This window comes from Mesocricetus auratus, unplaced genomic scaffold, assembly GCF_017639785.1.
Source record: "Mesocricetus auratus isolate SY011 unplaced genomic scaffold, BCM_Maur_2.0 Super-Scaffold_100025, whole genome shotgun sequence".
NCBI classification, from domain to species: domain Eukaryota; kingdom Metazoa; phylum Chordata; class Mammalia; order Rodentia; family Cricetidae; genus Mesocricetus; species Mesocricetus auratus.
The window spans coordinates 15,180,692-15,206,728 of record NW_024429206.1 but is presented as its reverse complement, the minus strand read 5'-3'; the positions used below and the strand labels follow the sequence as shown (position 1 = coordinate 15,206,728).

General features: G+C 43.6%; 1 protein-coding gene across 5 annotated transcripts in view; it reads left to right on the top strand.

Annotated features, from left to right (window-relative positions):
* Positions 1–26,037, top strand: part of Mphosph9 (M-phase phosphoprotein 9) — a 65,187-nt gene that overhangs the window by 33,523 nt on the left and 5,627 nt on the right. For 3 of the 5 annotated variants that reach the window (XM_013120932.3, XM_013120931.3, XM_013120930.3), the window contains exons 13-22: positions 906–953; positions 1,779–1,843; positions 3,833–3,934; positions 13,990–14,124; positions 15,621–15,796; positions 18,099–18,245; positions 19,296–19,416; positions 20,657–20,760; positions 21,378–21,625; positions 22,484–22,552. In XM_013120932.3, the coding sequence (XP_012976386.1) occupies positions 906–953; positions 1,779–1,843; positions 3,833–3,934; positions 13,990–14,124; positions 15,621–15,796; positions 18,099–18,245; positions 19,296–19,416; positions 20,657–20,760; positions 21,378–21,625; positions 22,484–22,552 (1,215 nt within the window). Of the gene's footprint in view, positions 1–905; positions 954–1,778; positions 1,844–3,832; positions 3,935–13,989; positions 14,125–15,620; positions 15,797–18,098; positions 18,246–19,295; positions 19,417–20,656; positions 20,761–21,377; positions 21,626–22,483; positions 22,553–26,037 lie in introns of those variants that run through there. The other 2 variants (XM_040731161.1, XM_040731162.1) reach the window with 2 other exon arrangements.

The following is a 26,037-nucleotide window of genomic DNA, read 5'->3' as shown; positions in this document are numbered from 1 at the left end:
TGCTGCAGTAATTATACCACGGCTTCTAGTTGCTCTAATCAGTGTCATCATGGCCTGTGACTTCTGCCTTTCAGCAATGCTATTGTGGTTAGCTGGTCTTTGTCACCTATTTCTTTTACCCCTTCTGGAGTTTTGGGTCCTGTACTGTCAGAAACATTACAGTTTTTCCATGTTCATTATTTTGTGGGGCATCTAAGAGACTTTCACTCTGGGAATTTTGTATTTGTTTTCTAAGTTTTTTTTTTAGAACTTTTTTTTTTAAAGACAGGATTTTTTTTCAGTGTAGCCCTGGCTGATCTGGAACTAAACCCTGTAGACTAAGATGGTCTCAAACTCAAAGAGATCTGCCTGCCTCTGTCTCCTGAGTGCTGGAATTAAAGGCGTGTGCCACCACCGCCCAGAATGTTTTTGTTATTTTAAGAACCATTTTCATACTTCCTGCCATAGCAGTGTGTTCTGTCCTCATCTTGGGCCTTTCTGGGCCTCTCACTGTGTAGGTCTGGCTGGCGTCAAAGTTGCCATCATTCTGCTGCAGCCCCCAATACTGGGATTACAGAGTGTACCACCATACAGATCTCTAAATAATACTAGGGATTTTTGTCATTGTATTTTTATGTTATAGAATAAGTGTAGGAAAGTATAATATGAGAATTTTATGTAACAAAAAATTAAAAAGACAGTAAAATACATTTTACTATTATGTTGAGGGTTTGTATTACTGTTATTCTATTTTGTTTTTAAAGTTGTTTCATACTTAAAAAGCTTTCAGACATTTTATCAGGAATTGTCTCATTCCTTTCTCTAGAACTGCTGGTTCTGTGTTGGCCTTTCTTTCCTGACACTGGCAGCTTGAAGTTCTTTTGTTACCTGTTTAGTTCTGTGGTGTAACTGTGTTTTCTTTGCAGCTCTTAGGAGAGTACGAATCCCTTGGAAAAGAGCATGGGCGCGTAAAGGTAAAGGGTGGGCTCTGTCCTGGGATTTCTGTAGGGCAAACAGCTGCCACTTCCCCATCCCTCCATCTGGAGCTGTTTGAACCGGTCTGTGCATTTACCCTTCCTGCACTGATATCTTTATTTTCAAATGTCTGCTCTACTTGACTGACACCTTTGTGAGATCTGCTAATTTACCAAATGCTATTGAATGGCTCTTGCACTGGATGTGAGTTGAGATGAAACAAGGCAGAAGAATTTACATGATGCACAGGTCCCTAGACATGGAAAGTTAACATTTCCAAAGTATTACTTGATGGAGTAGTATGAGTTTATCCTTCGTGTCTGAAATCGTAACTGAAGCACCATTTTCAGTTACATATCTGAACTCATTGAAGCCCCACAGTAAGTAAGCTGTCAGTAGTTCCAGCCAGTCTATCGTATACAGTAGGGATTATAGATTTGTAAGGTTAGTGGAAAGGCCTGTGTAGCTACAGCTAAGACTGGGTCCAGAAATAAACCAGAGTATCTGAAGCATCACTGAAGGTTTTTGTTGTGCTATTCTGCTAAGCCTTCAGTCACGTTTGTAGCTAAAATAGATCCATCTTAATGTGGGGTTGCTTCTAGTTTAGCAGGCCTGTTAGAGCCCTGGGCATAGGTCAGTGTTTATGCTGTCGCTTCCCCCTTGAGATGCCTGGATTGGTTCCATGCTGATGCCATCCTTCCTGGGTTCCATGATAATTAACAACTGACTGTTTAGCCTTACATTAGCTTTATATCACACATTTTAAAATAAAAGTTTCCGTCTGCCTGCTTATCTTCAGTTATGTAAATTCTTTCTCCCCTTAGGATACATTAAACACAACTGAGAACAAATTGCTTGATGCACACACTCAAATTTCTGATTTGAAAAGGTAAGTGTCCTACTAATAAAACATACTGCTAATTGTCCTTTGTGTTTGTCTTGACAGGAAAATACACTCTCTCCTGAGGCTGTTTAAAATAGAGAAGTAGTTTTATCCTAATCCTTGGATGTGGAAATATGTTACATTTTAGCTCAGAAGATTATTAAGTGATTAGAATATATTGGTGGTTGAGCCTCAGGTGCATGCATTTCTGAGACATTAATGCTTTTTTTTTAATAATGAGAAGTCTGAATGATAACTGCTAGAAGGAATTGGAAGAAGCAATCTAGTTCACTGAGTTATTCTTATGCTCCAGAAGAAAATGAAATTCTCGAAATGTTTGCAGGAATCCACTTCCTTAAAGACCTGGTTTGGATCATGTGTAGTAGCACACATCTTTAATGACAGCAGTAGGAGGCAGAGGCAGATGGATCTCCTGGAAGTTCAAGTCCAGTGTGGTCGACAGAATGAGTTTCAGGACAGCCAGGGCTATATAGAGAAACCCTGTCTCAAAACAACAACAAACAAACAAAGACCTGGCTTGGAGACTGTTAATGATCTGATCTGACTTGCAGCAATCATAAATGATCAATATTGCAAATGATTAGAAATGTCTAAGTTAGGGCTGGAGAGATGGCTCAGTGATTAAGAGCACCTGAGTTTGGTTCCCAGCACCCATGTCAGGTGGATCACAACCTCATGTAACTCCAGCTCCAGGGAATCCAGCTTCCTCTCGTGACCTTTGTGCTTGCACCCGTGAGCACATGCTTGCACATAGACACGCACATCTGCACATTATTAAGACTAAACCTTTAAAAAAGGAGTATCTAAATTGGTTTCTTTAATAGTTGTGTTTGGATCAAATAATACCCCAAGTTTAGAAATTGACTGCAGTCTGAAGGATTTACACAGAGAAGAACAGCAACGTGTCTATATATCTGCCTGATCCATTCCATCCTTACCACATTGGCAGGATTATCAGTCATGTTAGAGCCATTCCTTCTCAAGCTTGGTAGCAAGTTCCTTTTCCCTCTGAGCCATCTCGCTGGCCCTATACACAGAGTTTAAAGAATGGACAGAAGGGCAGATGAGTACTTGTGTACAAGCCTGATGACTTGAGTTTGAGCCCCAGATCCTACAAGGTGGCAGGAGAGAACTGACTCCTGAGAGTTGGCATCTGACTTCCACGTACCTGCAGTGGCTGGTTTATACTTGTATACTTGAGCACGAGTGCACTGTGCACGCACATTCACACACACACACACACACACACACACACACTGAAGTAAATGAAGCAAATTAATGTTTTAAAAGAAAGTAAGGAAGGCCGGGCTAATTGGAAACAGTTGGCTAGGGTAGTTATCTTCTGGTGAGAGAATTGAAGGGGCTTATTTTTCTGAACATGGCACAAATGAGATGAATTGCTGCCTCATCTCTGGGGTGAGAGTTATTAGAAATATTTTGGCCTTTGCTTCTTTTAAAAATTAGGGTACTGGCCAGGCGGTGGTGGTGCACACCTTTAATCCCAGCACTCAGGGGGCAGAGGCAGGCGGATCTCTGTGAGTTCCAGACCAGCCTGGTCTACAAGAGCTAGTTCCAGGACAGCCTCCAAAACAATACAGAGAAACCCTGTCTCCAAAAACCAAAAACCAAAACAAAACAAAAAAAATGCTGTTTTTTTTTGTTGTTGTTGTTGTTGAATTTCTGTCCTGCATACTTCATAGAAGCCTGCTTACCCCTTTTTCCTTTAGTAGTCTGAAATGCTGCTTTGCAGAGCCCAATGTATTTGCTGTCTTGCTTATTTTCCTTGTTTTTGTTCTTTTCCCTTCCCTTTTGGCTTTTCGAAGTTTAATGGTGCCATGTTAGTATGAAGGAAGTTTCTGGGCAGCAGGCTACCATTGCCTGCCTAAAGAGGAAAGAGTAAGGATCAGCTGGTAGTTGATCTGTGTTTTCGGTCTGTGGCATTGTACTTCATCTGTCTCACTGCTTTTGACCCAGGGTGATCTCCAAACTGGAAGCTCAGGTGAAACAAGTAGAGCACGAGAATATGATGAGTCTTCGTCACAGCACTAAAGCCCCCATGGGGCCATCCCGGGCCAAGTAAGTGACTTCATGTAGTGTCCTTGCAACAAGAAGTAGTGCATGCACGCTCCTCATGAGGCCTTCTGTTAATTAGCAAGCCAGGGCTAAGTATCCTGTGGTCTTAGATGTGCATTAAAGTCACAATCTCTTGGTGTCATTCACATCACTACAAAGAAGCATTTTTTTGGGGGGTGGGGGTCGAGACAGGGTTTCTGTATTGTTTTGGAGGCTGTCCTGAAACTCGCTCAGTAGACCAGGCTGGTCTTGAACTCACAGAGATCTGCCTGCCTCTGCCTCCCGAGTGCTGGGATTAAAGGCCTAGCCACTACCACCTGGCCAAAGAAGCGTTTTTTGAGACTAAGAAATGCATAGAGTCAGGTGGGAGTTGTGTTCTTGATGCTCTCTCCACTGTGACCATGAGCACTTCTCTTACTTTTTAAAAGGCCTTCTTTTTCCATGTAAGCAACTTTTAAAAAAGATTTATTTCTATTGTTTTTAATTATGTGTCTGTGCGGGTATGTGCACTTTAGTTCAGAAGTAGGTAACAGATTCCTGGAGCTGGAGTTCCTGGAAGATGTGAGCCTCCTGACATGGGTCCTAGGAGTTAAACTCAGATCCTCTGCAAGAACAATGAGCACTCTTAACCTCTGAGCCATTTCTCCAGCCCTAAGCAGTTTAAAAAAATTTTTTTTTTCGAGACAGGGTTTCTCTGTGGCTTTGGAGGCTGTCCTGGAACTAGCTCTGTAGACCAGGCTGGTCTCGAACTCACAAAGATCCGCCTGCCTCTGCCTCCCGAGTGCTGGGATTAAAGGCGTGCGCCACCAACGCCCGGCCGGATAGTAATTTTTAATTAGAGTTTTATATATCACTCTGTTCCTATGTCTTTTCAAGCATTTCTTCCTCATATTTGCCATCATTTTCCTTCTTGGTGAGATTTGACTTTCCATTCCAGAATCTTTTTGTGTTCTTTGTTCCTTTGCTGAAGTAAACGCCCATCTGGACAGTTGTTTGAGACAGGGTTTCTCTGTATTGTTTTGGAGGCTTTCCTGGAACTTGTTCTGTAGACCAGGCTGGCCTCGAACTCACAGAGATCCACCTGCCTCTCATATTATGGACAGCTGTGCCATTAACTTTTCTCCACTGTCCCTGTTCAGTGTGGATGACAGCCAGGCATGGTAGCACATGCCTTTAATCTCAACATGTAGAGGCAGAAGCAGATTGAGCTCTTGGAGTTTGAGGCTATCCTGGTTGTGCCTGCCAGGGCTACATAGAGAGACCCTGTGTCAAAAACAAAGCAACAAACACCAGTGTGAGCAGCATATTTCTTTATGTAAACTCCGTTGATTTGTTAGTTTGCTGACATTTGTAGTGTCCTCCCACAACTTGAACCCCATCATCCTTTCTGATGGGTGTAAATGACATCCCCATGTGTCCCGATCTTTGAAAAGAAGAGAAATAATTGGGAGTGGTGGCAAACATCTTTAATCCCAGCACTTGGGAGGTAGAGGCAGGTAGATCTCAAGGCCACCTTAGTCTACAGAGTGAGTTCCAGGACAGCCAGAGTGACATAGTGAGACCTTGTCTCAGAAAAAAAGGCAAAGAAAAGGGAAGGAACCTTGATTTGTTTATGGTTCCTGCTTCAGTCATTATTGCAAAGGGGTGGAGCTTCATTTTGGCAGCTGCCTCTCCAGTGACAGCTGCAGAGGGAACACATTTTATTACCTGTAAGAACACAGACACTGAACTGGAGAGTGTTTTAAAGCCTTAGCACTAAACCTCACACATTTTCTTCTGTTGTGGATGGATCTGTTTTAAGCTGTGACTTTCTGTTTTAATTCTTTTAGAATTAGCTTTACTGTAATCCTTGGTTTAGTCTTCATTTTTGGGACAGTCTCACTATGTAGTCCTGGGTGACCCTGTACTCACTTTGTAACTTAGGCTGGCCCTCTGCCCTCTGCCTCCAAATGCTAGGATTACAGGAATGTGCTGCCCGGCAGAGTGTTAACCTAGACGACACATTTACAGAAGGGTTTTAACTATCACAATTTGATTTTTAATTATGATTTTTGTGTTAAGGATATTAATAAGTAGATTATTATTTCATAATGATGTCTGTCAGAAAGAAATTGTGAATTCTAACCTAAGCTGTAATTGTCAAAACATTTTTTTAGCACTTTGCTGAGTAATTATAATACAATATAATGGATTATTGTATTTAAAAGAAAAGTTAGGTACTGGAGAGATGACATAGTAATTAAGGGCACTCATGGCTCCAGAGAACCTGAGTTCTTCTCAAAATCCAGGTTGGCAGCAAACAGTTGTTTATAACATCAGCTTTGGGGGATATGGCACCCTCTTCTGAACTGTGGAACTGCACTCGTGTATACAAGCCCACACTCACAAACACACAAGTACTTAGAATTAAAAAGTAAAAATAAAATGTTTTTTACAGTCTTTTTTATAAAGAAATGTAATGTGTCTCAGCAGGTAAAGACAGTTGCCACAAAGTGTGATGACCTGAGCCTGAACCCACAGGATGGGAGGAAAGAACCAACTCCTAAAAGTTTCCTTCTGACCTTCACATGTGAACCATGGCATGCTTGTATACACACCCGCCCCACAATAAAAGATAAGCCTTAAAAAGTGAGCCAGGCGTGCTGGTGGTGAATACTATCACTTGCAGTCCCAGATCGTGGGAGGTGGGTAAGGGAAGATGAGCAGTTCAGGGTCATCCTTGCTTCCACTGTCTGGGCCATATAAGACCTTGTCTCAAACAAATAAAAACATAAACCAAACCAAACCAAAGGAACCAAAGATAAAAAACTGAATTTCTGAGATGAAGCCAAAGAAGAGGCATAAGGTTGGGGGGTGGGGAGTCCTTCTGTAGGTTGGGATGCAAGGTACCAGGATTGTAAGGGCACCACTCATTCACACATTACAGGCAGGAGGCAGAGTGAGTGTATGACGTCCAGAGGCCTGACCCCAGTGACCTCTTCCCACCAGCTAGGCCCCATACTCATAAGGTCCCATAATCTCCCAAACAGGACCAGTGTCTCAGGACCAGTGTCACAGCACATGAGCCTGTAGGGCATGCTGACTTTTCCACTGTGATACATGGCCTGGATAGTCACGGCAGGAAGTTTTGCAGCCCGAGGTGAAATTGCGGGTTGATCATACATGACTTTCTAAGTCATAGGCAGGCATTTGAATTTTGCCCTCAGTTCATTGAGAATCCTCTTAATTTAGATATTTTGGGGCAGGGTCTGTCTGTATAGTCCTGGCTTTGTAGACTAGGCTGGCCTCAGCCTGATCCCCCTGCTTCTTTATCCTGAGTGCTGGAATTAAAGGCATGTGCCGTTGTGTCTGGCAGAGATTTTAAAGATCTGTAGTGTGTGTCCGTGTCCGTGTCCGTGTCCGTGTCCGTGTCCGTGTCCGTGTCCGTGTCCGTGTCCGTGTCCGTGTGTGTGTGTGTGTGTGTGTCCGTCCGTCCGTGTGTCCGTCTGTCCGTCCGTCCGTCCATTTGCCATTGTATACACGGAGGCTATAGAGGATAACTTCCTGGAATCAGTTCTTTGCTTCTACCTTTAAATGGATTCCAGGCCATTAGTGTTTTGAGGTTATACATGGAGCAGTCTCGCTAGCCCCTGAAGATTTTTGTATAAAAAACAATGCCTTCTGACTTTTGCTTTTTTAAAATTCTTGCCATGAGAAAGATGAAATGGGAAAGCATGGAAACAGTGAGACGAGTTAGGCCATTTCAGTGTGGGGAAAGCAGGTTTCTGGGTATCTGGTATCTCTAAGACTGAGGCTAAGGAGGTAGCTCCGTGTACAGAAGTGCTTGCCACCAGGTCTCATGGCTCCTGGTGGAAGAAGAGCCAGCTTCCAAGAGTTGTCCTCTCACATCTACACACACCGTGGCATGTCTATGCACATACAACATAAATGAATGTAATTTTTTAAAAAGCAATGTTTATTTATTTATTTATTTTATTTGTTACATATACAGTGTCTGCCTACATGCCAGAAGAGGACACCAGATTTAATTGTAGATGGTTGCTGGGAATTGAACTCAGGACCATCTGGAAGAGCAGCCAGTGCTCTTAACCTCTGAGCCATCTCTCCAGCCTATACGAAGAATTGTTTAATTACAAGAAGAAAGAATTTGAAAAGTTATGGAGGTAGAACCCACAGATTGTGTCTTGGCTGGTGAGGCAAGGGAGCGAGACCACCAAAAGCTTCCATGGGTTGAACTGAGGAAGAGATCAGGGTGCCTGGCATAGGAATTTTTGCCTGGGATTCACACAGACTTGAATCGGTGTGGGCAATTGTAAACTTAGGCGTGGAGATCAAAATTTGTAGGTTGGAGTTACATCATTGGAGCCACATTATCTGCCAGCGTTGCTTATAGATACAAGATTGATAGGAACTGAGTGTCGGTGGGAGTGGGCACAGGATGGAGCTCTCAGGAGCCCTGCTTCTGTGTTGGGTAGAGGAGTTTGGCAAAGGAGCCTGTGGAACAGCTGCTAGAAGTGAGGAGGGCACCTGAGGCAGATGTCAGGCAGGGCGAGGACTGAAAAGGCCTGTTGGATTTGCAAGCTGCAGGTGGGTAGTGAGAGGTGTTTGAGGTGTATTTAAGACAGCCTACACATCTAGCTGCTGGAAATGTATATGTTGTGATATTCTTATTCATGGTAGCCATGTGTGAAAGGAAAGGCTTGGCAGGCTTAGCCTTTAGGCCAAAGCCAGGCTACACCATTTTTTGTGATGTGTATGCCTGAGGAATTTTAAATGTTTGGGCAGGGCTGGGGCTTGTGTGGCTCAGTTGGTAAAGCACTTGCTTTACAAACTCAGGAATCTGAGTTCTGAGCCCCAGAGCCCGCATAAAAATGCTAGATGTGGGGCTAGAGGGACGGCTTAGCCGGTAAGAGCATGGGCTGCCCTTCCAGAAGACCTGGGCTGGACTCCAAACTGTTGGTAATTCCAGTTCTAGGGGAGCTGACACCCTTTTCTTGCCTCCAAGGGCACCTGGCATGCATGTGATAGTAATACATATAAAATGAAATAATAAAGTTAAAAAATGCCAGGTGTGATAGTGTCTCTTTTAATCCTAGCACTGAGAAGTTGGCGATAAGAAGATTCCTGGTACTCATTGGCCATCAGCCTAGCCTAATTGGTGAATTCTAGGCCAATGAAAGGCTCTGTTTCAAAGGAGGTGGACAGGCTTTTTGAGGATGACCTCTGTGAGGTTGTCCTTTGGCATCCATGTGAACACACACCCATAAGAAACATTTGAGGCTGACTGTGGAGGTGCATGCCTTTATTTCCAGCACTCAGAAGACAGAGACAGGCAGATTCTGAATTCAAAGCCAGCCTGATCTATATAAGTGAGTGCCAGACCAGCCAGGGTAAAGGGCTGTATTTTGTTGACTTAAGGAAGAAAAAATCAAAGGAAATTGATTCAATTATGTATCTTCCTGCTTTTTGTGACAATAACGAAATCAAGTCATTGGTGATGAATAATGTTTGTCCTGTAAGACCTGAAATACTATTTTTTTATTCTTTTGTCCTTTGTAGAAAAGGTATTACAAATGTCTCATCTGAACTGTCAATTTGTATTAATTTTAAGAGTATAATAATAGAGCAATAAAAAACTAGTTGAGGAAGAAATAGAATACTTTTTTTTCTTTTCAAAGTGCTAGTGATTGGGGCCAGCGAGATGGCTCAGTGGGTAAAGGCCCTTGCCACCAAGCCTGAAATAAGTTCAAACCCTGAACCTGAGTGGTGGAAGAATAAAAAAAAAAAACAAAACATGGCATGTGCATACCCCTACCAACACATACATACATAAGCAAAGCAAATTTCTGAAAAAGCAAATTCACAAGCATTTATTTGGGAAATATAGTTTACGGGGTCTTCATTTGATCCTTGAACATTGTAAGATAAGCACATGTTCTTTTAAGTCTGTATCAAGTCAAGCTGATGTGCTTCTCAGGCAAGCCATAACGGTCTCTTCTGTTATTAGTAAAGTAACCTGAAAATACTACAACAGAATCATTAAAGTGCTGTTGATGATACCCAGGGCCTCAAAAATACTTGATAAACAGTGTTACTAATGAGCTACATCTTCCTGATCCCCAATAGGAAATAACCAATTTCAATTTCAGCATTTATAATAGTTCTGAGATTCTCTTGGCATCTTACAAATGCAATCAGTCTTAAAATTGTGTGCAGAAATGCTAGGCGTGCGGTGAGAACAATGGCTTCAGGGAACTGTAGGGCTGACGAAGCTCAGCAGGGCTTTAAATCGTATTCGTAGTGAAAAATAAGGGATGTAGAACAGAGAATGAAGACCATGCCCAGCATTAGTCATTGAGTGTCTGTCTATACATGCTTGAAACCTTTAAAAGAAATTTGTACGTTTTGAATTGTGTGTGAGTGTTACGCACTTGCCACTGCTTATGTGTGGAGATCAGAGGACCACTTTCAGAAGTCAGTTTTCTCCCTCCTCCCTATGGTTCTGGGGATCAGATGCAGGTCTCAGGGTTGGTGCCAGCCAGGCACTCTCACCCACTGAGTGATCTCACTGGTTCGTGTGTGTGTGTGTGTGTGTGTGTGTGTGTGTGTGTGTGTGTGTGTCTGTGATTTTTACTTTAATAAACAGGAAAATTTAAGGGTGAATATTCAGAATACAAAAGATCTATCACAACTCAGTAAGAGACAGTTTCTTTCCTCCATAGAAAAATGGTAATGGGATGTGAAACTGCACAGAAAAAGAAGCAAAGAAAACAGCCAATAGCAATGAAAAGATGTTCATTGTCCTGAGAAATCAGGAATATGACAGTTAAAATAATAGTATGTACTGTTCCCATCATCAGACAGGCTAGACTTAATTTGTTCCAGAGTTTGGGTAAGGTGAAGAAAAGAACTCAGAGACCAGTGGGCTCACCTAGCATATGATTTGCCAGAAGACTGAAGGTAATGAGTGTACCCCACATTTCATGGTTGTTTTTAGAAATTTAGATCACTTCTTCCACATGTTAATTGTAGAATTGCTGAAACAGTACCTACCATCAGGAGACAAAATCAGAGTGGAGCAGTGACTGACAGCTCTGCACATAAACATGAATAAATCATGAACATACTGTTGTGGAGGAGATGCATTGAAGGGTGTGGATAGCATGGCCTTGTTTAACAAACGCAGCTATATATATGTATACAATGTTATGTCTCACATTTAAAAACAAATATGGCCAAGATCTAAGCATCTGTTAAAACCGAGAGTGGGTAGGTGGGTGCTTGTTGTAGTATTCTGCGTAATTTTCTAGGAATGTTCTAAATGTTTCTTAATTTAAAACTTGAGGGAAAGGGGCTGTTGCTGTGGCAGAGAGCCTGTTGAGCAGTGCACAGGGCCCTGGGGCAGGTCCTGGCTCACTGAGAGGTCTTGTCTGAAAGGACACGAGTGGCCTGGGTCGAAGTGAAAATGGAGGGAGGACTCCTATTAGGTTAGGTGTGAAAGGCAGTGTGTTCTCCTAGGGTCTTGCTTTCTCTCTTACATCAGACCTGAGGTTATCCCGACTGAAGGCCGCCATGCAGACTTGTTCCAGAAGTGGAGCTTGCTCATCAAGGGGAGGGCCTGTCCACTGAGGATGGGGTTGCTGGGTAGGCACAGTTAGGTAACGTGTACAGCAAAGTTCAGCCATGGGAGTGTGGATAGGAAGTAAGGTTGCTGTGGTCAAAGTGGGGGGTTTCGCTGCTGGTCAGCTGTGAGACTTGGAGTCAGGGTAGTGAGTAGTTAAGGAGGCAGCTGTGCATGCCAGAGTGGACAGAGGAGCTAGTCTAGTGAAGCTAGGATTGCTGGGTGAGTGGGAGCCATGGGTTTGCTGGCTAGTTGCCAGGTTGGTGCTTGGCAGCAACAGGAACTGAAGTTGGGAGAGCTATGGGGTGCCAGTTTCCCTAGAACTGTGATCTCTGATTATGACAGAATCTGGCTGTGTCCTTTGAGGTAGACGACCGAGTAGACTGGGTCATTGGTCTAGAGGTCAAGGTTGCCTAGTGTGGTGGCGACAGCAGGTCTGGAGATGAGATAGGTTTGTGCTGGTTAAGTTTGTCAACTTGACACAAACTGGAGTCATCTGGGAATCAGGAACCTCAACTGAAAAACTACCTCTATTAGATGGACCTTTAATCAAGTCTGTAGAGCATTTTCTGATTGACATTCATGTGGGAGGCCCAGCCTACTGTGGGTGGTGCTCCTCTAGGCAGGTGAACCTGGGGTGTTTCAGAAAGCTGGCTGAACTTGAGCCTGGAGAGTAAGCCAGGAAGAAAGCATCATTTCCTGCCTCTAGGTTACTCCTTGAGTTCTTACTCTAAGTAGACCAGACTGGCCTGGAGCTCAGAGACCCATTTCTGCCTCCTGAGTGCTGGAGTTTAAGGCATAGGCTCCCATGCTCTGCAGTGGTTCACAGTCTCATTCCACTAGATGTAAACCTTGACAAGCTGGATTTCTAATCATTATCATTTACATTTATTCATTTGTTTGTTTGCTTGAGTAAGTGATGTGAACCTTGGGGAAGCTAGGTTTTAAAAAATATTATCTGGCCAGGTGGTAGTGGTGCATGCTTTTAAATCCCAGCACTCAGGATGAATAGACAGGCGGACCTCTGAGTTCAAGGCCATCCTGGTCTACCGAGCAAGTTCCAAGATAGCTAGAGAAACCCTGTCTTGAAAAAAACAAAAATTATCATTTGCATTTTATTTATTTATTACCATATATGTGTGTGTGTGTTTGCGTGTGTGTGCACGTGTGCACACATGCACAAGCACATTTCTGTGCATGTGTGTGAAGATCAGAAGACAACTTGCAAGGGTCTGTTCACTCTTTCCATTATGGGGGTCCTGGGGATCGAGCTCCATATACAGATACAGAGGAAGTAATAGTTTTAACCCTGTACCAGTGTTACAGTAGCCACTGTGAGGAGTTGGGTAGCAGAATGAGACTTTTGACTTAATGCTGCTTTGGAGAATGCAAGTAGTGTTGTAGGGAATGGGAAAGCAGCTGTGCTTACTCTAAGCTAGTGTAGACAGAAGGGGACTGAATGTGCTAGAATGCAGGTAGTAGGCTGTGCAAAGCCATGAGTATCTGACTCTTCTCCATGTTAGAGGAATGTTCAGAAGTTCAGTTGACTCTCAAAACCTTAAAATAGCCAGGTGGTGGGACACATGCCTTCAATCCCAGCACTTGAGAAGCAGAGATCTCTGTGAGTACAAGGCCAGCCTGGTCTACAAAGTGAGTTCCAGGACAGGCAGAAGCCTTTAAAATAAAATTCATGTATGTATGTATGTATGTATGTATGTATGTATGTATGTATATGTATATGTATATGTATATATTTTTTGGGGGGGCGGTTGAGACAGAGTTTCCTCTGTGTAGCTTTGGAGCCTGTCCTGGAACTAGCTCTTATAGATCAGGGTGATCTCAAACTCACAGAGATCTGCCTGTCTCCCAAGTGCTGGGGTTTAAAGGTGGGCACCACTGCTGCCCAGCTATAAAATTCAGTTTTTAAGTATATGTTGTCCATATGTGGTTTCTGAATCACTGTGCAAATATGTAAGTCAAACTTCGAAATGAGTTGTTCTGACATAAATGTTCTAAGTTGAAGTGCAAGGAACTGGAAAAATGAATCTGTGGTTAAGAGCACTGGTTGCTTTTCCAGAAGACCTGAGTTCAGTTCCCAGCACCTACATGGTGGCTCATAGTTAATCTGATGCCCTCTTCTGGCCTTGTTGGGTACCACACATAGACAAAACATCCACCCATGCTTTATATACATAAATTTTCTTTAAATTGAAGTGCAAACTTTGGTTTTTGTTTTTTCTTTTGGTTTTTTCAAGACAGGGTTTCCTTGTATTGTTTTGGAGGCTGTCCTGAAACTTGCTCGGTAGACCAGGCTGGCCTCGAACTCACAGAGATCCACCTGACTCTGCCTCTCCAGTGCTGGGATTAAAGGCGTGCGCCACCAATGCCTGTCGAAGTGCAAACTTTGTGATGCCATGGAATGTTTCTTGTCTTCCAGCACACTAGCGACCTCGGATGTCAGCAGAAGGAAGTGGCTGATTCCAGGAGCAGAGTACTCCATCTTTACTGGGCAGCCTCTGGACACTGGGGACAGGAAGATAGATCACCAGCTGGAGGAAACCTTTGTTCCTGGGTGAGATAACTGCTGAGGAGTGCTTTCATAGAGATGCAGCTGTCTCCTGGAGAGGAGCTAGTCAAAAGTTGGACTGTGAGAGTTGGGGGTGGGGAGGAGAGACAAGAAACAGTTCTTGTAATAGGAGTTCCTACCTTCTCTTTGAAGTTGGACCTGAGGATCTTCCTGGGTTGTGAAAGCCAGGATGGGGCTGGAGGAGAGTGGACAGGGTGTGAGTCTTTCAGAAATGGGCCTTGCCTGTTGTGGAAAGAGGAATCTACTCAAGATGGTGTTGATGAGTAGATGCAGCTGGGTGACTGTCTTCTGGCAAAGCTCAGCTGTGGGTGTGAACAGGACGCCTTGATCACACTCCTGATCTCTGCTTTTCACTCCCATGTGTGGGATTCTAGGCAGGAGCCGTTACATCCAGCCTGCTAATGTTTTACTATCTTAACTTGCATAGAAAGCATAGCAGTGGCTCCATTTCCCCAGCCCTTCAGAGGCTCTGCAGGGCTGCTCTGCCTTTGCTCCGGGCACAGTGCAGGCTTGTTAGGACTGTCGCATAATCTCACTCTTGGCATAGCCTGAGAAAGCTTAGCCATGCACTCTGGGTACCACACAGATAGAAATTTCTGCATATGCTAGGATGTTTAAAGGACTAAGAAGCACTGGCTTGCTATACACAGGTTCAGTTTTAATTATTTGCATTATAGCATGCATATGGAGACTAATTGTCAACTCTCCTGTTACTCCCCTGACTGTCCTAGTAAACTTAGCATGGTTTGCTACAACAAATTAACACAGACTAAAGACTTACATACATTTATGGATTTCTCCATTTCTGGTGCCAGCATGGCAGAGGTCTTAGAGAGGGCCCTCTTCCTGGCTGTGTTTCACAAGGCCTGCTCTTAATGTGCAACAGACGGAGTGCTCTCTCTCTCTCTCTCTCTCTCTCTCTCTCTCTCTCTCTCTCTCTCTCTCTCTCTCTCTCTCTCTCTCTCTCTCTCTCTCTCTCTCACACACACACAGAGAGAGAGAGAGAGAGAGAGAGAGAGAGAGAGAGAGAGAGAGAGAGAGAAGAGAGAGAGAGAGAATATAAAGAGAGTGTATGTGTACAGGGACCTCCTGAGGCCAGAGTTTTGTGGGTTTTTTTTTTGTTGTTTTGTTTTGTTTTGTAGCTAGTCTTGCTGTGTGTCTCTGGGTGACCTGGAAATCTTGACCATCCTCCTGCATCAGCCTCCCAAATGCTGGGATTACAGGCATGTGTGCACTGTCAGGCCTGTTTTCCTCCCTCTTTTTATAAAGACCTTCAAGCTATTGTGGGCTACTCTTTTATGGCCTGTCTAATCTTTTTATGGCCTGTCTAATCTTTTTATGGCCTGTCTAATCTTCATTCCTTTTAAAGGCTCTCAACTCCAAATCCTTCAGCTAAGGTTAGGCTGTTCTCTGTATGTTTCGGGGTAGGGGACATGCAAATGTTCAGCCCACAGCAGTTACAATTGCAGCTACTGTTTTAGATACCATTCTCCTCCAGAAAAGGACTCTTCACTTGGACGTTCACCAGCGAGCTTATTGATTAAAAAGGAGAGGGACACTCCAGACACACCAGTCATGAAAGCTTTAAAGGAACTTGATGAAGAAAGAATGTTTAAGAATTGGGGCACACAGACAGAGAAAGTGGATACCTCAAGTGGTAAGTTGTTTTTTTTTTTAATTGTAAGATTTGTTGATCTTAAGATTTACTGATTTTATTTTATGTCTGTGAGTGTTTTGCCTTCATATATGAATGTGTACCACATGTGAACCTGGTACCCATGGAGGAATCAGATCCCCGAAACTGGGCTTATGAATGTTTGTGAGCCCCTGTGTGGGTCCTGAGAACTGATCCCAAGCCCTCTGCAAGAGCAGTAAGTACTGATGAGCCATCTTTCTAACCCCCCTAAGTAGTATTTTATTTCTTGCTTGATGTGGACAGAAAGAAAGAGGTGTCTGCCCTTTTCCTTGATTTTTTTTTCTTTTTGTTCTTCGAGACAGAGTTTCTTTGTGCAACTCTGGCTGTCCTGGAACTCACTCTGTAAACCAGGTTGGCTTTGAACTCACTGAGATCCATCTACCTCTGCCTTCTGAGTGCTGGGATTAAAAGTGTGCTGTAGAGTGTAGTGTTTTCCTTACCAGTCGCCTGGGTCCTGCTGCATTGTCTGAACCCCCAAATAACTCACAGAACACCATATTAATTATAAAGCTGTTGGCCATTTGCTTGGTTTCTTACTGGCTATGTCTGACTTAAGTATTTAACCCATAATTGTTAATCTAAGTATTTTTCTTACCAGAGAAAGAGTCTGGACCTCTTACCCCTCTGGTGGCTACGTGGTGTCTCCTTCTGCCTCTCTTTCCCAGAATCCTCCTCAACTCCTAGTCCCACCTATCTTGTTTCCCTATTGGCCAACAGTGCTTTATTCAAACCAATCGGACACATTTTTACAGAATGACATTTCCCAACAGTGTGCACCACCACCATCACCTGGCCTCTTTTCCTTAGTTTATGTTATAGTCTTTATAATTATATTTTCAGCCAGGCATGACAGCACATGTCTTTAATCCCAGCACTTTCAAGGCAGAGGCAGGAACTTGAGGCTATCCTAGTCTACATAGTGTGTTCCATGCCTGTCAGAGCTACATAGTAAGAATCTGCCTCAAAAAAAAAAAAAGATAAAATTCTCAAATAATGAAAAAAAGTTCTGACCTATGATACTGCTCTAGCCCCATTTCTTAGCTAACTGACCCTTAATAACAATTTATCTTTGTCCTAGCATAGCATGTACCTTTCATATGAAGCAAACTGCATAATTGTGTTCTGATTATTTAGAAGGCCTATACTGAGATGGCTCAGTGGTTAGCTGCACTTGTTCTTGTGGAAGACCTGGGTTCAGTTCCTAGCATCTACATGGTAGCTTGCAACAGTCTGTTAACTCTAGTTCCAGGGGCTCTGATGCCTCTAGCCTCTGTAGGCACCTGCAGTCATATGCACATACCCATATGTAGACAAACACACCCACATATAATTAATAAAGTAAGAAGAAAAAAAAAAGATCTGCATGTGCTGGGCCATGCAGGCATATAACCCCACTTATACGTGCTAAGATAGGAGGTTGAAATCACAGCCTACCTAGGCTACAGGGTGAGCTTGTCTACATCTGTTTGTCTTACTTGCACATCATTTGATATTCACAAAATAAGGAAGAAGTTGGACAGGGTGGCATATGCCCATTGTCCCAACAATCGGAGGCTGAGGCAACAGAATCTGGAGTGACAAAAAATACAGAAAAACAATTTTTTTTCCTATCTCCATTCTTTTTCATGGTTACTGAACATCTATAGAGAGGAAGAATAACGTCTTTCAGGGTATTCTTTCCCCCAAGACTAGGTAATTTTCTCAGTCTCTGCCTTCCATCCCTATCTCTCTACCGTACATTTTTCTCTTGGCCCTCCATGCCTCTCTTTTGAGACAAGATCTCACATAGCCCAGCCTGGCCTGGAACTCACTGTGTTGCTGAGGGTGACCTTGAAGTCTGACCTCCTGCCTCCACTCCTCAGTGCTGGGCCGACAGGTGTTCACCACTGTGCCTTGCTCCTTTGCTCCTTCTACTTCCTGCCATGCTTACTTCTCAGACCTGCCAGGCACACCCTCTGGTCTGTGGCGCTGCATCCCACAGCAGCATCTTCTAGTAAATAAATTAGTAATCTGCTTCCTAAAAATAAACTCTGTAAGCACTCACCTTGAATGCCAGTTGCAACAGGAAGCCAGGATGTATTCATTATAAACTCCCTCCCAAGTATTTTTATCAAATGCGGTGCAAATCATTATTACAGCCTAGATAGAGGATATGCTTGGAGCAGAGCATGCACTCCGTGGAGGGCCTTGTGCAGTGACATCTGTGTTAAAGCAGATGGTGGAAACCAGGTCTGCTTTATTTTCCTGTGTTTTTCTGATACAGAATTAGTGAATCCTCGGCAAACTGAACCTTCAGTCAATACAGGGCGTTCCCCAGAGAAATGTGGTCATCAGAGACCAAAGAGACAGAGTTCAGCGTCACAAAGATCGTCATCTCTCCCACCCTCCAGTCGTAAAGCCAACACTCCAAGTAAGAAATGTGTGTGCCTTGGGCTGGGGAGAGTAACTTTTCCCACTTGCTTTTCCTGTTTCATTTTGCTCTCAGCCCAAACAGAGCATGCTGAGCACAGGGTCCCTGAGAAGAACCAGAGAATGAAATTGTTTGAGTGCACAGATGCTACAAACATAGTCTAAGAAACCTCATTTTATATGCCAGGCCTGTGGTGGAGGTCTGTCATCCCAGCTACCTGGGAGGCTAAGGATCAAGGTTCAAGGCCTGCCTGAGCTACTGTGTGAGTAGTTCAAGGCTAGCCTGCAACTTAGCAAGACCCTGCTTTAAAATGAAAAGTAAAAAAAGGCTTGGGATGTAGCTCAATGGTAGAACCCTGGCCTGGCATGGACAGGGTCCTAAGTACCATAAGAAGTTGCTTTTGAAAGCTTAGAGCACGTTGCTGTCGTTGCACACTAATTGAGACAGTTTAGAGGGATGGGAGAAGATGCTTCCTACATAGCTGATCTGTGTCATCTCCCCTAGCCTTGCCTCCCCACAGTTGCAGGCTGTCCTGAAGCTTAAGCACTGACTTTCCATGTCCATTTTTGCACCCTCTCAGGGAAGTATGTATCTCCTGTGTTCAGGAGCAGTCACTACTGCACTGGTTTCTGTCTTATTTCCACTTGACTTCTAAAATCTTGAAAAACCAGTTTTGAGCTAGAGTGCTGAGACTCTAGTCTGGTATACTAAAGCGTCAGCAGGGATTGCCTGTAGACATTAGAGTTGTGGGTGTTTTTTATTTTCACTTTGTGTCTTCTTCAATACCATCAAATTTTGCTTCCTTTTTTTTTTTTTTTCTTTTTTGAGACAGAGTTTCTCTGTGTAGCCCTGGCTGTCCTAGGACTTACTCTGTAGACCAGACTGGCCTCAAATTTACAGAGATCTCCTTATCTCTCTGCCTTTTGAGTGCTGGGGTTAAAGGCCTGCCCAAACAACACCCAGCAAATTTCATTATTTTAAAATTAGGAATAAGTTCTGCCAGCACACATATAGATGAAAATCATATTTCTTCTTTGTTTTCCTCTTTAGCAAAAAGAGAGATAATGTTAACACCAGTGACTGTGGCTTATAGTCCTAAAAGGTCCCCTAAAGAAAATTTGTCCCCAGGATTTAGCCATCTGCTTAGCAAAAATGAAAGCAGTCCAGTTCGGTAAGTTTTGTAAAATTGTAGAATTTTAAAAAATCATTGGTTTTCAAAACCTTTTATTGATTTATTGTTTGCATGTGTGAGCATGTATGCCATGGTGCATGTGTGTACATCAGAGGACAACTTGTGGGAGTTGATTTTCTCCTTCCAACATGTGGGTTTCAGGGCATCAGGTTTGGAGGCAGGTGCCTTTACCTACTGAGCCATCCCTCCTGGCCCCATTAACTGATTTTAAACCATCAATATGGCTTTAGCTATTACTGATTTTTCAGTTGTCAGTGGGGCTCGGTGACATTAGGTCATTTATGTGAATATCATATGAATTATCAAGTATTATATGTGAAAATAGGTTTGATTGTTTGAGACATGGTCTCTGTGTAGCCTTGGCTGTTCTGGATCTCTCTCTGTAGACTTGGCTGACCTTGAGCTTGAAGAGATCTGCCTTCTTCTGCCTCCCCAATGCTGGGATTAAACATGTACACTACTTATTTTTGCCCAGCAAAAATAAGTTTTTAACTATGGAAACTTGCTACTGCTAGATCTTAAATGCTGCCTCATCATCTCATCAGATTTTAGATGCAGAAAAGGTTCTTTGTGCTCCTAACAAAGCATGTGATACAGGGTCATTTTGGTGCCGTACAGTGAGTGTGAGGGCGGCAGGGGCCTGTCTCTAGATGCAGTGAAACCATTCCTGAAGTAGGCCAGCCATCAGTGATAGTTAGGAAGGATTTTGCCTCCTGGTTTTAGACCTAGTGGCTTAAGCACAGCCAGCCTCACTTTCCCCATCAGAGCACCTCCCCTATCTGTTCCAGAAGCTTCTTAGGGAAGTCAGATATGGCATGACAGCCAATGATTTAAGTTTCTAATGTGGACATAGAACTTTGTGTTAGGAAAGATACATTCAATTTTGGTTTTGAAAACCATAAAATAGCTTTCTTTTAAGAAAATGGGTGACAGCCTGGTAGGGGTGGCGCACACCTTTAATCCCAGCTCTCAAGAGGCAGAGGTGGATCTCTGTGTGAGTTTGAGGCCAGTGTGGTCTTCAGAGTGAGTTCCAGGACAGCTACACAGAGAAACCCTATCTCAAAAACAAGACAAAACAAAACAAAAACATGAAAGAAAGAAAGCAAGGAAGAAAGAAAGAAAATGTGACTATATGAGTTCCTGGGGTGCAGCTCAGCTCTAGTAAAATAGTAAAGCTTACTTCATGTTTTTCTCACGAGTAACTTGCTTCATTCACTAGATTTGATATCCTTTTGGATGATTTAGATACTGTTCCTGTGTCCACATTACAACGAACCAACCCAAGGAAACAGCTCCAGTTTCTTTCTCTGGATGACTCGGAAGGTATCTTTCCTAAAACTTACTAGTTAGAGTTAGAGGCACTCGTTTTCCAGGATTCGGGTGTCCTTGCCGGGCTCTGAAGATGGCCTGTGACTGAGCACTCCCCATGTGTTTGCTGCGTGTGTGTTGATGGGCAGGTTGGGAAGCGGAGGCATAGGGTGCTGATTGTCGTCGTCAGGACAATGCTGTACAGTGCCCCTCTGACCCTTTGCAGCTGACAAGCTGCTCAGGCTGTGGGCAATTGTCATTTAACAACTTTAAGCCTGGAATAAATTTGTAAGGTATGTGAAGTCACTTAGGTAGGTCCTAATAATGTGAACTGTAAATATTCTTCAACTGGGTGTGGCAGGTCACATATTTTATTCCAGCACACAGGTGGCTACAGCAGGAGGATTGCTATGACTTTGAGGCCATTTTGGGCTGCTTAGTGAGTTCCAGAGCAGCCTTGAATGAGTGTGAGACTGTCTGGAGAAACTGGCCTGGGGAAGACAGACAGGATGCTTCTTTTCTCCTTACACTTTAGCCCATCAGCAGTTCCCCTCAAGAAGTGAGGCTGAGCGAGCTGTTTCATATGTATTCAGTCTATTAGAAACACAAGAAATTTCTTTCTTTTCTGACAGAAAAAAAGTATGTGGAAAAAGCCAGCGACAACCCTGGTAATCATAGCTCTTGTCTTGAAACCTTGCCAAGTGGAGTGAAGAAAGTGTCTGTGAGACAAGCCTGGGAGAAGAGTAAATCAGTTAGCCTTGAGCAGTGTAAGTCCCTGTCAGCAGCACCACAGGGGAATGATTTTGAATATACAGCAAAAATTAGGACCCTAGCTGAAACGGAGCGATTCTTTGATGAACTTACAAAAGAAAAAGACCAGGTAAACAAACAAAATAATAAAAAAAATCTTTTTTCTGAACCTAATGCTTATGTCTAGGGAATGGTCAGAAGGGAATTACTGAGCTGGACATGGTGGCATGTGTCTGTGTCTCATCCCTTGGGAGGCTGAGGCAGGAGGACCATAAGTTACAAGCCAGCTTGGACTGTATGGTGAGACCCTGTCTCTAAAACAACAACAAATTAAACAGACAACCACAAACCACTAACAGAAAAAAGTTAAAAGGTAGGAAGAATGTCCTAGTCACTGTTCAATTGCTGTGAAGAGATGTCATAGCCAAGGCAACTCTTATAAAAGAGAACTGGGCTTTACTTAAGGCTTAGTCCATTATTGTGGCAGAATGGCGGCAGGGAACGTGGGGACATGCAGGCAGGCATGGTGCTGAGAAGTAGCTGAGAGTTATACATCTGGATCTGCAGGCAGCAGGAAGAGACTCTGGGCTTGGCTTGGGCTTTTGAAACCACAAAGCCCACCCCTGGTGACACACTTTCTCCAAAGGCCACATCCCCTAATCCTTCTCACGTACTGCCGCTCCTGATGACTGAGCGTTCAAATTTGTGAGCCTGTTGGAGGGAGCATTCTTACTCAGCACCACAGAAGACAAGTGTCAGATGTGTCATGGAGAATTAGCCTTGGGCACAGCACAAGGGACACCAAACTGCACTGGAAATGCCCTTGAGCCACGCTGCTGTTACTGACTGAGTACCAGGGGACTTGTGTTCACCCAAAATGGACAAGAAAATGCTAAGCTGAGATCATTTCTCTCCCTTCTGTCAGAGAGCTCTCTGCCAGTGATTGAAATTCTTTTGTTTTTATTTGAATACTTTTTCTCATTAACAGATTGAGGCAGCATTAAGCCGGATGCCTTCCCCTGGAGGAAGAATCACTTTACAGACACGACTAAATCAGGTGAGACAGCTTAGCTGGGAGCTGCATTAGAGGCGGGATACAGTCTGTGATCTTGGAAGCATCTGAGGGCATGACCACTGTGTTAGCTGCTTTTGTAGTGCTGTGATAAAATACCACGACCAAGGCAATTTACAGTGCAGAGTTTAGAGTCTGTGATGGCTGAGAGCTCACTTCTCAAACACTAAACCGGAAATAGAGAGTGCAGTGGGGATGGCAAGAAACTTTTGCAGCCTCATGGCTCCTGTCCTCCATGACACACCTCCTCCAACAAGGCCACCCCTCCTAATCCTCTCCACACAGTTCCACCAGCCGGGGAGCAAGTAGTCAAATGTGTGAGCGTATGGGGACCATTCTCACTCAAACCACCACAACTACTGAAGCAGCAGTCAAAACTGCTGGCCTGTGCAGTTACGATTTGATGATTATAGTTATTTCATAACTACATGTTTGCTGTCAGAAGTAAAATTAATTTTTGCCTTTAGACTTCACGAAAATAGTGTTCTAGCTGGGTGGTGGTGGTGCATACCTTTTTTCCCAGCTCTCAGAAGGCAGAGGCAGGCAGATGTGAGTTTGAGGCCAGCCTGGTCTACAAAGCAAGTTCCAGGACAGCCAGGACTACACAGAGAAGCCTTGACTCAAAAAAAAAAAAAAAAAAAAAAAAAAAAAAAAGGAAGAAAAGAAAATGGTGTTCATGGCGGCAAATAGCATTCCGCCTGTTGTTTGTTTGGTAAGATGCTGGTGAGAAACCCCAGGGCCTGGGGCATGTTAGGGAGTGCTCCAACATGGGCTCTGCCCTCAGCGCAGCAGAATACCTGGGACAGATTTTACATTGCTGAGTAAGTGCTGCTTCCTTGTGTTACTGTTTGTTTGTCCTCCACCACCACCATCTGTAATGACTTCTGAACCCCTTTCCATCTCATAAGTACCTGAAAACAGTTGTGCTTTGCAAATGGAATGACTGTAGAGGTTAGAAAGGCAGCTAGAGAGATGCAATGCCATCTTCAGCAGCAGATGGTCAGGTGACATGGCCTGTGTCCATTTTTTTCTGTTTTTTGGTTTTTAAAATTACTTTAAAAATTGTATTTTGTGTGCTTTTCGCCTGCCTATGCATACTACATAAGTGCCTAGTGTCCGGGAGGTCAAGTCAGTTCCCAGAACCCACGTGGCATTGCTCTTAACCTCTGTGCCATTTCTCCAGCTTTGAGAGCTTGCTTGGAGGCTCTGTCAGGGGAGCCTCAGCTACTCATCCTCGATGGAACACTGGTGCCCCTCTGTTTGGAGAAGACTGTCCTCTGAAGGGGATACAAACTTACTCAGCCCGATCATCCTCACACCCACAAGATTGAATTTTAAATTGGTTTTCCTTATGTGTATAAATGTGTATGTGATGGTGGTGGGAATGCACATGCCATGGGCCGTGTGAGGAGGTCCAGTGACAGCTTTGTGGAGTTGGCTCTTTCCTTCCACCCTTTCTTGCGTCTCAGGGATCAAACTTAGGTGCTGAGGGTTGGAGTCAAGTAATCTTACCTACTCAGCCCTCTCACTGTCCCTGGTTCTGAAACTTTTTATTGAAATTTATGACTCATCATAGAAAACCCAGAAAATGTGGTGATACTTAATGCTCAATCAGTATGAAACCCTTAGTGTGTTTTATACACTGAACATCATTGGTCTGTTCTGTTCCTATGAGACTTCTGAAAGGTCATTAGTTTCTCTTCATGTGTGTTACTTCACTAAGAAAGTAAGTGGCAGCAAAAAAAGGAATCGAGGATGTACACACGTGAAAAAGGAAAACTGGACCCAAAAGTGTCCCGCCGCACTGGAGTGGCACTGTGGTAGTTATCGTATAGCGTGCACAAGGTGCTGCCTGTTATTTCCAGCCCCACTGTTAAAGAAAGAACACCTATCTTCGCTGAGCAGCGGTGATGTACATCTTTAATCCCAGCACTCAAGGCAGAGTCAGGTGGATCTCTGAGTTCAAGGCCAGGCTGGTCTATGGAGTGAGTTCTAGGACAGCCAGGGCTACACAGACCATCTCGAAAAGCAAACAAAAGAACACCCATCCAGTTGTTAAAAATCACACACTGAAGTGGAGATGTGGCTCACCACATGCCACCCTTGGCTCTGCAGGCTGAGACAGGAGGATCCCAATTTGAAAGCCAGAGTAGGCTGTTAGATCCTGTCTCAGAAAATAAAACTGGGTTGGGGATATAGCTAGGTTGGTAGAGTATTTGCCTGTTGTATAAAGCTCTGGGTTCCCTCCCCAGTACCACACAAAACTGGGTATAAGGGCTGAAGGAGTGGCCCAGTGGTGGTAGAACATCTCCTAGCATATGAAGACCCATTGTTGAATCCCCAGTAACACACACACACACACATACATACATACACACACACACACACACACACACACACACACACTATTAATAAACTGAAAAGTTGCATATGGTAATGCACATATATGGTCCCAATATTTGAGAGATGGAGGCAAGATCAGAAGTTTAAGGTCATCATCAGCCATGTATTGAATTCAACATTGGCATGGACTAATTGAGACTTGTCTTTATTTATTTTTAATCCTTTAAAAAATTATTTCATATTTATGAGTGTTTTGCCTTCATGTATGTCTGTGTACTGCATATATGCCTGGAGGTTGTGAGCTAACATGTGGGTTCTGGGAATTAAATCCATGTCCTCTGCAACAGCAGGAAATGCTCTTAACTGCTGAGACGTTTCTCCATCCCCTACAGAGACTTGTGTTAATGAGAAGAGAGAAAGTTTTTTCTTTTCTTTTTCCCTCTAACTATGTTAGCAGGTTAGTTGTGGGACCCTTTGAGACAGGTCCTAGCCTGGCTGGGATTCATTAGCTGCCTGCCTCAGCCTCTCTAGCTCTGGGGTCAAGTGTGCTCCACCATGTCCAAATATCAGGTGTTTTGCTTTGTTTTTAAAAACAACTCAGGCCGGGCGCTGGTGGCGCACGCCTTTAATCCCAGCACTCGGGAGGCAGAGGCAGGCGGGTCTCTGTGAGTTCGAGGCCAGCCTGGTTTACAAAGTGAGTTCCAGGACAGCCTCCAAAGCCACAGAGAAACCTTGTCTCGAAAAACAAAACAAAACAAAAAAAACAACAACAACAACAAAAAAAAAAACAACTCAGAATGTAGACAATGCAGATGCAAGTAGAAATCATCACAGACTTTCTGGAATGCAAAATTTATTTTGCATTTCTTTGAACTGAAGCTCTTTTTTTTCTGTCTGCCAGTGATTGCAAAAAACATTGTAGTATTTATAGATACCGCAAAGAGATATGTTTAAGAAATGTACTGCGGCCTTATTTATAGTGTCCAAAATTAGAAGCAACCTAAATTTCTACTGAAAGATTCCTCGTTAAATGAGTTACTTGTGAAGGAATATTGTACATTAATTTAGGAGGATACTGTCGGAAGATACTTTGTAATATACCAAGAAAGTTTGAAGGAAACAATATT